Source organism: Patiria miniata, unplaced genomic scaffold (assembly GCF_015706575.1).
Source record: "Patiria miniata isolate m_02_andy unplaced genomic scaffold, ASM1570657v1 HiC_scaffold_5, whole genome shotgun sequence".
NCBI classification, from domain to species: Eukaryota; Metazoa; Echinodermata; class Asteroidea; order Valvatida; family Asterinidae; genus Patiria; species Patiria miniata.
The window spans coordinates 21,022,118-21,038,314 of record NW_024037072.1 but is presented as its reverse complement, the minus strand read 5'-3'; the positions used below and the strand labels follow the sequence as shown (position 1 = coordinate 21,038,314).

General features: G+C 39.3%; 1 protein-coding gene across 2 annotated transcripts in view; it reads left to right on the top strand.

Annotated features, from left to right (window-relative positions):
• Nucleotides 1–16,197, top strand: part of LOC119740516 (ALK tyrosine kinase receptor-like) — a 115,189-nt gene that overhangs the window by 32,782 nt on the left and 66,210 nt on the right. For both annotated transcript variants that reach the window (XM_038215858.1, XM_038215857.1), the window contains 2 exons: nucleotides 5,190–5,303; nucleotides 9,161–9,304. In XM_038215858.1, coding sequence (XP_038071786.1) covers nucleotides 5,190–5,303; nucleotides 9,161–9,304 — 258 coding nt within the window. The remainder of the gene's footprint in view (nucleotides 1–5,189; nucleotides 5,304–9,160; nucleotides 9,305–16,197) is intronic.

Below are 16,197 nucleotides of genomic sequence, written 5' to 3'. Positions count from 1 at the left end.
TTTGTTGGACACGGTCCTCTGTAGTGAGTTTGTGTGCTTAGTCCATGGGAGAGTGTTATATTACAGGGACAAAGGGAAACACAAAGCATTGTCCTTGAGAGTATAGTAAAACAAGAGTGTCTGCACAAGTATACATGTACAACATCATTGCCATCAACCACACCCACGAAATGCACGACCTACTTCACACACTGCTCTTATGTCGCCATACATTAATCAGTGAAATAAGCTTGCCATTAATCAAGATATTACCTGCCAAATGCCAGTAGAATGGGGCTAAAGGAAGCTTATTACATGCACAGCAAATGTACTGTCGGCACGTACATATTACAAATGCCTCGTCTTTCTGAAATGCCATCCCAGATTGTTAAGTGTCTCATTTGTTAACATTTGACATCGGCAGGTGCACATTCATCATTATGGAAGTAATGCAAGACTCATTGATTATTAAAACCTCAAAGTGGTTAGAAAGCGTTATAAATATAAATATCCTTGGGTTTCAAGTGAAGGGTTCGTGATGCTACTCAAATGAGTGAATCTAAAGGAATGTCCTCTCATTGTACAAGTATCTTACATGTACATGAACATGGGATATGTGCGTGAATCTGCATGGTATGCATGTTACTTGTAGTATGAACAGTTGGTACCGGTAGGTTTTACAGGAACCAAACTTTTAGGGACATTCAAAGTCCAACAACTCAATCCAGCTTACCTAAAAACAGAAAACTTCCCACGATGCAGTCCCTGCCAGGCCAGGGCACACCGACTGATTTCCGTAGTTGTTGGACCGCAGCCAAACATGTCAACCAGTTACCACTGGCCCCATGCCATATTGCTGCCAATACAAAGCTATTTAGTTTTATTATATCACCCAAGTAAATCCTTGTCATTTGATTTGAGGATTGTACCGGTAGGTCACGCGGCATTCATTAATCGAACCATTGCACGGCCTACATCATAACCGTGCATTTTTGGTTCCATACACTGTGCATTTTCCCATCCCTTTTGATCTATTGCACGCCGCGCACACGCTAAGACGCGCAGCGGCCTGGCGCTATACGATCTTTGCGTTACGTGTATATCATGCGTTATAGCCATAGGTTGTAGCAGACATTTAAACCGTTGTTTAAGCCTTGAACAATGTGAAGAAAAGTAGTGGATATGATACAATTTTGTGAGTTTTGTTTGTTCCTAAAGTTTTATCCTCCAAGCGAATGACAAAGATCTACTTGGATGTTATATAAAACAAATAATGAATGTTTGGCATTCGTGCAATGGAGAGAATATTTTCATGAGTTTAAAGATTGAATGTTCCATTCAATGAGGCAAAGCCGAGTTGAATGGAACATTCCATCTTTCAACTCATGAAAACCATTTCACATAGCGCACACTCAGTGTTCTAGCCAGGCATCAAATAGCGCTAGCACCCGCTACGCTTTCGGAAATAAGCGCTACGCTTAAATCGCGCCGCTACGCTACCGCTACGCTATAAATTTTGGTTGCGAAAAAAAAATATCTGCCGTTTGTTCGTTTACAAGCGCCGCGGCTTTGAGCATTGCGCACTGGCCATACGACACAGCGAAAAATAAACAACGATCCCACCGCACGTACCCCGTACGATACCCCTACCGTGATGCTGCGCCACACGCATTCGCTATGATAGCAATAAGCACGTACTGTTTTGTGCTGCGTAGATATATACAGCGCTCCGTACGGACGTACGTGTCACCAATTACATGTCACGTACAGAGCGCTCTGTGGACCACACCGTTTTGTGGTATCGGGTGTGCTTTCCTAAGGTCAATATTTACAAGCATTTCAACTGTTTTAAAATTATAAATAATACTTTTTATCAAGTCCGAAACATGTTACTGTTTGAAAATAAGTTCTTCAACGTCGGAACATAATTTTCGTAAAGGATTTATTCGAGAAACGATGTCCAAAGAAAGGTTAAGCACCCCTACGATATCAATGGATCCGTCCATAAAGATGGCCGCACGTGAAGAATTCTTCTCAAAGAATTTCGCTGTCGAAAATTTGGATTTTTGTCTACACAACTCGTTGCTGATAATAACAGTTCAATAAATTTGGTAGTAAAAACGGATCTGTTTGTTCTTAGGACAAAACCAATCAGCAAGTATTGCAACAAAGCAAGTTTTTTAGCGCTCCACGAATGCGTTGCTTTCTCAAATGCTGAGGGAAAATTTGGTCGCGTAGTTCGCCGGCGTAGCCGGTGTGGGCTGGCCTGCGCACGCACGTACGCCGGGCCGGCCGGGGCCGGCCGCGGCCGGGATAGGAAGCAATTCCCGGTGATTATTTCTCATCGTCATTATCTACAATTATATTTTTTAACATAACAAAAATGAGATTTCTCCTTCACATTGTGTTGTAGCATATTGGAATTGCAATCGCCGACGACTTTTTCTGTCTGAGACCTCCATGGTTTTACAATTTCTCTCCCTGCCAATCGGATGGTTTTATTTACAAATTTAAAATGGGAACTAGGCCCACTGCTACTACGGCAGCGCTATTCAACACAAGGCTTCTTGAAATATGAAATGTTCATGCGATTTGTTCTCGCACTTAATATTGACTACGTAAATCCCAAATTTTTATAAAACATTGACTGAGGAACTACTAAAAATGGTTAAACATCAGAAAGCATCGATCTTGGAACAATTTATTGTAAACATAATCTAAAATTTGAAAACAGAAGAACCTTTACAGGAGCAAGTGTATAAATCATTGAAACAAATAAAACAAAATTTCTGATAATTTTAAGCACTTCTGCAAAAAAAAATTCAGGGGAAAGTGGCAGGGAATCGCCTCAGATTGCACCACGGAGCATCTAGAGTCCAAAATTTTCCGGGGCCCTTAAGCGGGCCCCGGACCCCACGCCGTAAGGGCTTCGCGCTCCGCGCTCGCATTAGTCGTCAAACCAAAATTACCCCTACGCTATAATTTCACCCTGGCTAGAACCCTGCGCACACTACCACTTTATTCAAGTTTATTATTAATTTCTCAGGCCAAATACAAGACAATGAAAATCTATGACTGGTTTAAAATTCATTTACATGTAGTTACAAAAGTTACAAGTCACAATAAAGGAAAATATCAAAAGAACAAACAGCAAAAGGCTAAGATACGAGAACTTAAAGTACAGAAAACATTTTTAAAAACATTAAACATTATAAAGTTGCAGGCCTGAAGGATTTAGGATTGCCTACAAAGCTAAAAAAATAAAAACACACACAAAAAAGTTATCAGCTCTCCAACTACGGTACAACAGTACAATTATTTTTGCACAAGACACTGAAAAAAATACACAAAAAAACAACATGACAAACAGAACAGACAAAAGCACACAGAAGATAACAAATGGGCAAACAAACATATTTAAAAACAAAAACAAAAAACAAACAAACACCCCACAAGACAAAATACCGGTAAGAGACAAACACACAAGGCAAGACTTTCCAGCGAATTCTAAACAGATCTGTACCACTAGGGCCTATATAATATAGTTCCAAACCGCCTACACTATTCCCAATATATTTGGTGTTGGATTTTCTTTATTTGTTTACAGCTTACCTTCAAATGTATTTCATCTGTTTTAGTTAATTATTAACCAAGTTCTTTTGTGCCTGATCTAATTGTGTTTAAATTATCTTGCAGATTTTCTGTCGTAGAAATGCACACAATTTGGTCGGGATCCAAAGTATCGCCTACATACAGTATAAAGCTAGGGGGTTTGACTGTACAGTTATAAATTGAAGTTGTATTGCATTGTATGTAACACCATGTTTCTTGACTTAATTGATTTGGATTGACTTGATTTTTCTCCCAGCTGCACATCTTGCAAATGTGTCTATCCTATGATGAATTTGTGTCAAATTGCATCTCAATTAACCTCCCTTTAAATCACTTTTGGGATTTTCCCCTGATCCCAGTGACAGTTTTAAGGGCAGTGCACTCTCCGATTTACTCATTGCCTACATGAAAAACGTGTGTATGTCGTTATAGGTTGATCTGGCCTACTGTCCCATCTGTGGAAAATGTTGCCTCGTGAATGTACATGTACATGTAAATTTCCGCTCGCAAGGTCTTACTGTAATTGACTGTCAGATTGCATGCATGCAGGATCAATCCAGTTCACTGCCTCTGTCCTCTGACTCAGAATTGGAGATAGAATCAGAAAATCAGATGCTTGTACAGATGTACAATGTACGTATGCTCACAAGGGGAGATAGGTCTCGGGATGGGTTTTTTGTGTATTCTTGCCAAGTATTGAAATTATGTATACCTACGCTGTACATTTGTTGTACATATGTACATGTACATAGCTTCGACAAGCTTTGCCCTTGGCTTTTTAGGAGATTAGGGAATGCTTCATTGGCAAATTTGGAAACTTTTTCAGTGAGGATGATCTGGGGATCAAATTAGAACCTTCTGTTGGGACAATAATTTGAATATATTTCTTTGAACTCTCGGTTAACAATGTACGTCACAAAATGATTTTAGCTTTTGAATCTCAGAAACATTAAACTTGTGTCAGAGTGAAAGAGGAAACTAGAATGTGTGATTTGGATGGATTTATTCTGTCCGACAAGTATGAATGTAATAATATACAACATTTGCAAACATCAAAAAACAAAACTACCAAATTATTGTGAAATATACTTGACTCAAGCATCCTTAACCTATGCGCCTAAGCATCTTCATTCTTGGATCACGAAACTTTAAACACGTAACAATATTTGCTATAAACTACTAACCCCCAAATCCATCCATTTCTGAAAATTACAGCATTTTTGTTGTACCGGTACATGTATATTACATGTGCCTTTAAAGCTAAGTTTGATCATTGTTGCTTTGATGCCCACTTCAAAACTTTGATTTGTGCTTTGTGCCTGTCAAAAATAAAAATAAAATTCAGGGTTGGAATACATACATACATTGTAACCCTGAATTATTTTGTAAATACAATCATTTTTATTTAGAATTCCTTTTTTCTTTATTTTAAAGATGGGTTGTGTGTTCATTAAAAAATCTGTTTAGAATACCCCCATCTTTTAGTGAAGTGCTATGAAAAATAAATTGAATTTAAAAAAAAAAAGGAAAAGCAAAACATAAAACAAAAAAAGCCAAAATATATTACTAATTATTTTTGTCTGTTATATTCAAAATAGGAACGTCTTGCCCTAGTGAGCAGTTCCAGTGTCTGGATGGCAGCTGCATTGACCAATCAAAAGTTTGTAACTTTGCTGAAGATTGTCTACATGGGAATGACGAAGTGACGTGTAGTAAGTACATGTATGAATGCTTGTTTTCTGTGCATAACAGTGTCCGTCTATACATGTAGTTCCTATAGTTCACTAAAATCCTAATGATAGAAAGAACGTAGAACGTAGCAAGTTACGTTCCCTTTAATCTCCGCCTTTTCAAAACGCAGAGTGCTGTCGGAGCACTCTGACCCACTTTGAGTGTGCTAGTTTGCGCAGTGCTTGTGGGACTAAGTCACGCGCCTCCAGACATGCATTAGATCGTCCATTCATTGCTCACGTTCCATCTCCTATCATCATTGTCCCAGCTTCACAGCAAGCAAACCAATGAAACAACTTTAAGGTTGCTCCAGGCAATTCTGATCGCTCAAATGGAAAACCGGATTTGTTTCCCCATAGCCAATTTGGACTATAAATAGACCGATCTAAAGACCAGCAGATTTAACAGTTGGTGGACCTGTCGCATCAATAGTTTTACCAGGGAGAATTTTTTTTTCCTCAAATATTTTCAACTGATCCAAGACCTGAAAGTCATATCTTTGATGCTAACAGCATGTGGTTACAGATAAAAATACCGGTACTTTAATATTAATCCATCAGGAAAATTACATTTGCAATAAAAAAAAATTAGTATTATACATGTACAATCCTAAAGTTATACAATTTAACAAAAACACTAATATTTACAATGCTATATCCAAAACACGAACAATTACAATAATTTTAAGATTAAGGTTATACATGTACAATGTTGGATGTACATGTACATGTAATTAAAACATGTACAAAATACTTCACTAGCCTATCATTGTCAGTAATTCTTAAATACAAAAATAACTAACGCTTAGAATTGCGACTATGATTCTTATAAATCAGTTAATTTCCTAGTAATCAGCAAAGTCCTGTACATGTATCTTCTTCATCAGTTGATACCGGTACCGGTATGTGAACAGAGTTGATCAATGTCAAACACGGAGCATATATCCATATAATTGTGTAAATAGCCAATGTGATTGTGATGGTTAATAAATCACAAAGTAAAGAACAAAGGGTCAGAGAACTGATTATGTACGCACACGTGTACCGGTACCTTCAATTAATTTTTCTAATAGAAATACCGTACATGCTCTGGCCACGAGAGGAGAGACTGTCTGGCCCCAAGAGACTCCCAAGCCCTGAGAACTGATTTCGTTATTATTATTATTGATTATTTCTGGTAATGAAACCAAGGGTTCTTCAAAAGCGCCCCAAGCACTGTAGCTCGCAAGCCTGAAGAAACCTGTAGAGAGAAGACAGTGAGAAGAAATTACGGTTTTAGAGGTGGGAGGAAAACCCCAGAAGAATATTCTGGGGAAAACCTACGGAATCAGGTAGGGACTGAAAAAACATGTTGGCGCAGGCGGGATTCGAACCGGATCACAGCAGTGGACGGCAAAGAAAGTACTGCTACGCCAACCTGATTCCCATGAAGGAATTCAATCAAAATTATGGGAAGGTTGGAGAAATGAACATTGGTTCTGATATTTTCAATTTTAACTCTGCTGTACACATGCAAAGGTGCTATCGGGCAGAGGAATTGCTAAACAAATTGACAATCTGGTGACCCCTTGTTGCTGAGAAAATAAAACTGTTTTCGTTTCAAGCTAAATTGTGTGCTTATCAGCACCATAAAATCACACCTGCTTTTTAGGCACATTGTTGCACTTTCGGTTGCTTAACATTTTTTTGATAGATGAAGAGCTACCGGTAGTGGAGTTATCCCAAAAATATGCTCTCTTTAAATAGTCATGGCTTTCAATAGTAATCTGCTCTTGATCATTGTTCGGATTGAATACGCAAACCAATAAACTCTGTCAACATCCGATTTGATTGTCATTCGAATCACAATGGGAGAATGGAGTACCGTGGGTGCTGAGATTACATTTCCAGAAACAGCTCACTCCAGTTTATCTGATAAAAATGTCAAACTGCCAAACACTCCCCCCCCCCCTCCCCAAAGGAAAAATCATTGCAGCAATTAACCCAAGGTGTTAAAGTCCATCAACTCAATCAACAGCATGGATCTTTCAGTTTGCCTTTCTAGTAATTGAGGATCATTCATTGGGTGGTGATTCGCCACTCATCATTGGATATATTTTGAGCACTTGTTATCACTCATGGTTCATTTCTCATGTTGGGACACTTTTTTTCAGCAAGTATCAAATTCCTCCACCTTTTTTTGGTACATGTTCATTCTTTTGACAATCCTGGCAGATTTGTTAGAGGAAGGTTTTCAAAAGTACGACATGGCCTTTTTTTAACCTACCGGTAACTACCGGTAATGTGCATCAATTATGGAAATAGGAAAATCCACATTTACATACATTGTACTGGTATGTATGCATAAAGTAAGATATTTATGAAGTTTATTCATGTCTAGCATTTTGATAATAATTGCACACCCAACTTTGAATAATCAGACTAAATGCTCTTACTTTCACTCGCCTAAAACGTGTTGAGACTAGTCCTGTTTTGTTTTGGGAGTAACTTCTGTTACTGATGGTGCTGCCTACTCCTAGAACTATGAGGCTCCACGTAGGCAGCTTACTCCGCAAAACTGTTTGCCTCTACAAAACACCAACTAAGTACAAAAACGTCCATCACAACCAAGCTATTTCCCACAGAACCGCTGCACAGTTTGCCCCTAAACTTCGTACAATACCTCATGACATACTCACGTTATGTGCACCAAACAAACATCGGTGGATTCTGTCGGTTTTTCGGCCAAAATGATGAAAAATATGCCCTGTCCTCACTGAGCCAACCTGAAACGTGCACGTGCGCAGAATGATCGCAGTCATTTTCGGTTCGATCGCTCGGAGCGCGCCGTGGGGGGTTCGTACTTGCACTTGTACGCATGCGCATATTATCGTTCCGCTCCTACCATATGGTGCTACATTGTACATTAGGCCTGTTGTGTCATTGACCATTGCAACCACTTATGACAGTGTTGCTACAGTGAATAGGACCTCTTTACTGCATGCACACCGGTATTTCATGCTCTTTTTCAATTTAACAATATAGCTTCATCTATTCCATCGGGTAGAATAAAAAGACTAGATCGGCAGCACGTGCATATGCGCAGCCTTACATGGAGGGTCACGTGCTGGAGGACAAATACAAATTGCCCGCTAGACGTGACGAATGCAACGCCGTTTACGCGCACAATGCGTGTTTGCTACTTGATTGGAGACCTTCAATGCTGATAATTAAAATACACAAGAGAATAAATAAGATAACACTGTTCTCATTATGTTGAAATCCCAGTCTACTCTTGTAGTTTATTTCAATTAAATATGGATGATTATGATTATGACTAGGGCCTAATAGCAAAATTGGTTGTCTTAAACAGGTTTCTAAGTTTGCAGAAAATAAACTGATTATACCTTCATCGAAGTGAAAAGCGGCATGCCAACGTGTGAGCGAGCGTGAGCGCAGCGCGTAAATACTCAGTGCGCATTTCTAGCTCCACGAGCATTCAGCTAGGTCACGTGCTAGAGGACAATTACCGGTACATTTTTATAGCTGTATTACTTTACGTTACTTTATTGCGCGTCCACGAGCGACAACAAAAATGGTGGCGATTTATCACACAGTGAATGGGCGCGTTCGGACGTGCTGCCGATCAAGTCTTTTTGTTCTTTATCTATGATCTATTCTAACTCGTGAAGATGCAAGTTACTGAAACTCACTATTCTGATACGCTTTTTAAACTGTGGGTATTATTTTATCAAAGACTTCCTTTTCATGATACATCCGTGCAGTATGCCTTCCGAGGAATAAAATGTGGGTTTTTTGCTGATACAGAATTGAAAGCATGTCCTATCCTTTTATTTCAGGTATCAAGTGTGACTTTGAGACGCCGTGTCCCTGGGGAACCCCAGCAGTCTCCAGCGGGGTACCAGGCTGGGAGGTTCACAGTGGTCCTACAGAGACGTCTGGTACCGGACCCTCAGGTGGTCAGAGCCATACAGGCAGTGATGGTATGTTGTCTTGACACCGTTTTTTATTTGGTTGGTATCTCGTCCTGTGTGGTTCCTTTCTAGGGCTGTCCCAAATATACTGAATACTCAAACATTCGATCATCAACCGAATATTTGAATAGCTTTTTGCCTGTTTGAATATTAAAAAACAAAACAAAAAAAACCCGCGTACAAACATGACTGTGATGTTATTTTATCAAGAAGTTGCACCTGCAGCTCTTTATTGTCAGGTGCCACTTTTTGTCGACGGTAACTTTCTTTGTCGACAGCCTTATTTCTTCCTTGATTTATGATTCATTATCATTAGATAGGCCCTATCTGTCACGTTAGGTTTGACAACCAGACTGTGAACTGTCATGCAGTAATGACTTGTCCGTGCTACAAGGCACTGTGTTTTTTATAACCAAGTCATCACAAGTCAATCACAGTGCAATCATGAGTCAGTTGATTAGTCATCCACTCTCAAGCCGGGTGAAAAGCTTTACAAATCAATTGTGACAAAAGGCTTTTCTTTTGTAATTGTTCATACTTACATGTATCCCCAGGTTCTTGGGGTTTGACTCATAATTTGACTTGATGGAGGTCTAATTAAATTGATGGCATTCATTTCTCATGACAGCATGGGAATAATAAGCACAGATATTCTACAAAGTAGTTTCATAACTTGACTACATTCATTTAATCAGTTTGCGTCGGATGACATGGTAACACGATATGGCAGGTTTTATACACAGGCACGACTGACTGGTTAAAACGTCAAACATGCCTCGACTTGCCTCCGGATGATGTCTAAACATGCTTATCCCTTATTTGTTTTGTACACACACTCAAAGTCAGAGAAGTCTGTGGAGGCAGACCATGTGTTGAACGAGGCCGCTGTGCACGGCCAGTTGTGGTACAATTTACGCTCCGCGGGCACACCCCGGATTGTTAAAATATATGAGGTTGGGGTAAGAAATGTATCGTCAAAATAATGTCAAAATGACTCTTGCAAATCAGTATTTGTGGCGTTTGGCTGTATATCAAAAGTTGTCTGCTATATTTTAAAATATTTTGAATTAATTTTCGGCAAAAATAATCCATCACTAAGTGGTTCAAAATCACAAATGTATTCATAAGGTGGAATCTGCGTTGGGGTGATATAAACTATTGGGTTTTACATCACCGCGACGCAATTATTCTTATGATTAGTTTCATTGCGGTACCCATTGCTGATTTAAACCAGCTAGCCGACCCCGGCAAGCTTCCTGGTCGAGTGGTCAGGCGTCTGCGCTAGTAAGCAGGAGGTCATGGGTTTGAGTCCCACCTGGGTGATTTTTCTCAAAATCACTCTGGGGCAACACTCAGCATACAGTGTCTGTAAAAATATGTCTATGAAAGGGCAAAAACCCAATATTAAAATCACAAATTTGCTTCTAAACACATTCCTGTATAAAATCCGTTTCTCAATGATTACTCACAAATTTTGAAACAAAAAGTTCACAAAATACAAGTAATCCTTAAATCATGTAAATGCTGAAATTGGTTACCAAGGTTGTCCATGATGATGGCATGTGAGACCTACCGGTACCAGACATTTTTGTCATTTAGTGATACCGTACTTTCAAATGGAGGTTTTTCTTGGTCAAACACAGCATAAAAGTACCGGTAAGTTGGAAAAAAAATCATACATGCACGTACAAAAATGTACATAGCCCCAGGAGGGTCCGTCCTTCATGGAACGCCCTAAGAAAAAACTCTACACCATTGATACAGAACAAATGATGCTTCTTGTGGTTACCATTCTTCTCATGGGAAATCACATGCAGGTGGCTGAAGGCAATTGATTCCTGTGGGCGGTAATTAGAATCACTGTCAGTTTCTCTGATTTATTGATTTGGGTATGTAATTCTCAAAGGCCAGACTATTTGTAACGTTTTTGTGATACAATTTTGGCAACAGTAAAATCAAGGATTCATTTCAAAACATCAAAGCAGTTTCAGCTGTTCAACTAGGCATGCAGGTGTAATCAATAGTACACAATGTTTGTCTGCCTTAAGTACGTAGCCCACAGTGTTTTGTATATGTATGCCTGGGAGTTCGTCTGCAACAAGGTGATGACGCCTGAGTTACCCAACAGGCAAGAGTTCTTTTGTTATACCACGTGATATTATTTTTCACAAACCATTGGAGCCTTTAAGTTATACAAAAAATAATTCATTGACATTTAATGGTGAACTTTTCAAATATAAACTTACACACTTGCACTGTACACTTTGACAGGGGTGATAAAGAGAATGTTAGCAGACTCAACATGTACATAGCTACATCCTACACTATAAATTGGATGGTATGTTTGAAGAAATATCATCCAAAACAAGTTCCGATTTTTTAACCCCGGCTCGGCTGACATGTTTATTGCAATAAAAGTGTGTATTTAACGGGTAGTACGGGAATCGGGTACCTGATTGAACAATCACGGGTACCTGTTAAAGAAACCAACCCCAAAATTGATATCTCAGAAGTTGCTGTACAGATTGTCCATTAAGGTCCGCCTGATAATACTACCGCATCTGTGTGTCAAAACAACAAGATACAAGTGTGTACAGTCAGCTCAATCCACTCCGTTCACAAGTACCTCCCTCACTGGCAAAGAAGGTACAGTTGGGTTGATCAACCGACGCCATCTTGCCTGACTGCAAATAGTACAAATCTTCTGGTGTACGTGCATCATACACAAGGAACAGTGCTTGTCAACCAGCTAAATGTCCCACCCATGGGACGTCGTTGCTAGGTAAAAGACCGCCCTCTTTTGTTGGCGCACGGGGCCAATAGGCCTGCATGTGTAGCTTTAAGTTGCATTGTCGCAAAGCGCGTACATTGTAAACATGAATCTGTTTTATTTTTTTTTCATTTAACCTAGTTTTCATTTTGAAAATTCTCCACAGGTGGCATTCGAATCCTTTCTTTTTCATTATCTGAGAGGTTACTTTTAAGTAATATGTAAAGTTGTAGACAGGTATCTCAATAACTGGAACCAGTTCCTGACATCTGTGATTGGGTACCCGAGTACCCGGTTCTGATGCACACCCCTAATTGCAGTTCATCTCCTGGTAAATACGTAGCTCTGATGCAGCTGGCCAAAGTAATTGATTCCGTTGAACGGTAATTGGAATTTCTTTTGAGTGTCCCAATGTATTGATTGTCTGCATGATTCTCCAAAGTCAAACAGATCGAAATGTTTCCTCAACATAATGGCTTTAATTATGTGAGATCAAAGAACCCCCGTGTGTCATTAGACAGATTAAAGCTGTTCAAATGTGCCTGCGCATGTAATCATTAACCAGTGTTGTCCAACTGTTTCACTAATGGTTGTATTTCAAACAAAACTTGAAAGTAACATCCTGCAGCCAGACATGGTTAATTGGTATACATGTATGTGCGGAAGCGGCAAAGGAACAAAGCATGCAGTTTGGTGCCAGGTAGCCGCATTCATGTAGCAGGAGTTGATCAGGTTCCAGCTGTGCTGGGGAAAAAAAACATGAAAGAAAATTAATTCTCAAGGGGTTGATTTAAAAGAAAGAGAGAAAAAAAGAAAAGTACTGACAATTTCTGGAAATATACTTACATGTATCAAAAAGTTTTTATGAGAAATTTGAAGAAAATAATTGTCCTTAACAAGGAAAAAAAGGGTGAAAATGAGTTTGAATTGAAAATTAAATTAAAAATCAAAAATAAGATGCAATTTTAGGCGATAGAAAGAATTTCAGAAGACTACAAATGCCATGCCCAAATCAAGACATAATTTCAGAAAAATATTGAAAAAATGAAAACAAAAAAAGCCTTGCACTGTACAGTTGCAATGGTTCATGTCATCTTCAAAGTTCAACAGCTCTTTATAACTATAGAAGATGGGCGGGACATACATTGTATACGTTTCGCTGGTTGATGTACCGGTATGCGCACCATTCCTTGTGTGTGACACACGTACACCAGGGAATTTGTACTTTGTACACGCAGCGGCCGCGCTTCGCGGCAAAATATTGCAGTCAGGCAAGATGGCGTCGTTCGGTCACCCCCAACTGTACTTTGTTTGCCGGTGAGGGGGTACTTGTGAACATATACTGCCCCAAACCGCCCTGTCTGTCTATACTACGCGAAACTGCCTAAGCACTGCATGATGTGTATCACGGATTCTTCAGGGACTAAATTTCTATACAATAAAATGTTATTCAAGTGATAATGGGATGCATTTTTGAGCTCAACATTTTTTTATCACCCTATTCCACCCTTGCACATTACAGTGTCACGAACACTTTTGAGAAATCATTCAGATCATTGCATTCTCAGCCCTCTCAGGGCTTGCATTCCTGGCCCTCACATCCAACCAAGGCTTGTAGAATATTGAGTGTCTCAGGCAGGGCTAACATTTCATGTTAAAATCCACTACACAACAGGGCTATATAGTAAGAAAACATGTTACGTGACAAGTTACACTACTTGACTGGCACACAAGTGCATTCTAAACTAGAATGATGAGATGTTTTTGTGAAGGTGGAAGTCAAGTATTGAATAAGAAGATTTTGTTCCTTGTTAATGAGGGAATATACATGTATATGTACTTGTCTGGTTTTAAACAAGTACATTTACAAACGGGCTTGGGGAAGGGATGCTGATAATGACCCAAACTGAAGGCGAGACCGCGACCAGGCTCCAAGCAGGTTTTAAACGTACTTGTTAAACACCCGCCAAACACATGTTTATTCCCATTCATTATACAATTGGGTCAAAAATTCAAAACAAGTCAAAAATTGTAAATTTCCAAAGATTTTGTTTCATAAGTTTAATTCATGTTTTTTGCAACACCTCTCTATGTTATGGTATTTGGTAGGTATGTGCCTCTTGCGAGTAGTACTAAAAATCTACTTATATGAAGATTGGCGTGCAACTGGCGCGTACTGTACTGCGCGATGTGGCGCAGAACCAACCATGCCGGTGTACCTGTAGTGTGAATTTAGGACTCTTATGAAATAGGGACTCAGTGGTAGTCTTGCGCATGCATAAGTGAAGATTGTGAACGTTCAACCAATAAAAGTGCAATAATTTTTGACCAGGTTTCATAGGAGTCTAAATTTCATGTGACATCAGAAAGTGTTTAAAACCAGCCAGCCGGTGTTTATCAACAGGTTCAAACCAGTTTAAAACCAGCCAGCCGGTGTTTATCAACAGGTTCAAACCACGTTTAAAACCAGCCAGCCGGTGTTTATCAACAGGTTTAAACCACGTTTAAAACCAGCCAGCCGGTGTTTATCAACAGGTTCAAACCACGTTTAAAACCAGCCAGCCGGTGTTTATCAACAGGTTCAAACCGATGTTTAAAACCAGCCAGCCGGTGTTTATCAACAGATTCAAACCACGTACGTGACGTGACAGAATGGGTAAACTGTCTTATTTATGAATAATGGTTTATAATGGGAAACAGCATGTACATGTACATGTAATATGAAAACTTTACTTGGTCAGATGAGACTTATAAAAAGCATATGATTAAGAATGATCAGCTGTGTGAAAAAAACAACAACCGAATGGACCAAGGGTCTATTTCTTAAAGAAATCGTTGGGCTGACAATTACATCATGGGACCTGGTTCACCGGTCTAATGGATATTTCGAGTCCTACTCAGGGGACTGGAATTCATATCAGATGTGCAGAGCAACTAGAGCAGATGTTCGTTAATTGGAATGAAATTGTTAAATCAATTTACCCTCAGGAATGTTCATCTAGAAAACAAGATATTTTAACTCTGCCTGAAAATGGTTTTGCTTTGATGTCAGTCCAGCATGTTGTAGCGAAGATAAGAAGTGGATGTATGGACAGTTAACGTAATCAACCATTTTTCCCTTATGGTTAAGGCCGGTTTATGGTACTTCACATGAAATGATGAATGCGCAGTCTGCAGATGCGAAGTGAATCTGACCTCAGGAAACATTCGCTGCGAAATTCACCCGAGTTGAAATGTGTTCAACTTTTGCAAATTCGCTGTGACATCGCAAATTTGCCGCGCCATCCCAAATTTGCGTTCGCATTGCTTTTGTGCTGAATATGTACATGTACTGCCTTTACTCAGTGTACTCAGTAGACTGGCATTTTTCTGACAAGAAATTACAGACTAAACAAAGTATGCCCCACTATGCCCCCTATAGTTGAACTGGAGCCATAAGCCAAGGAACATACATTTACATGTATGTTCCTTCACACTAATACACCTTTTCTCTGTCCGCTTCAAATACAAAATGATGAAATTTTAATCTCATGTTGTAGCAAAATTTAGGATTGGCAATTTGAAATGATCTGTTTCATAGCTCTGCGAAGTAAACCACAATGCAGGTTGTCCAAAGATTTGTTCTGATTTATTGATTTGCCTACGTGAATCTCCAAGGTACATTATTTCTATGAAATAGAATAAATCTAAGATACCGGTACACATACCGGGTATACTGCAGATCTGATATACCGTACCCTCTGGAGACATGTGTACAATAGGGAACAAAAGATGGCATACATCTCCACAGGGCAATTCCTATAGATGAATACGTCTCCACAGGGTTTTCACAAAATAGATATATGGATTTTACTCAAAAACTAGGAATTTCCAAGCTATGTTGATCTGTTGAAAATGGAAGAATTTTAGAAAAGGGATTAAAGCAGAAATATTCAGTCCAAATTTCAGCCAAGGAAATTAATTCTGGTTAAAATAAGAGCATTTTTAAACTACACTTTCAAACTCAAAAACTTTAGTACCCAAGAACAAAGGAAATGTCTCCACAAAGATACAAATTCCAGTATGTATGTGCACATGATTAGGATGCTTTCAGCTGTTCAAATCTAGACATGCCGGTACATGTTCATTGGTT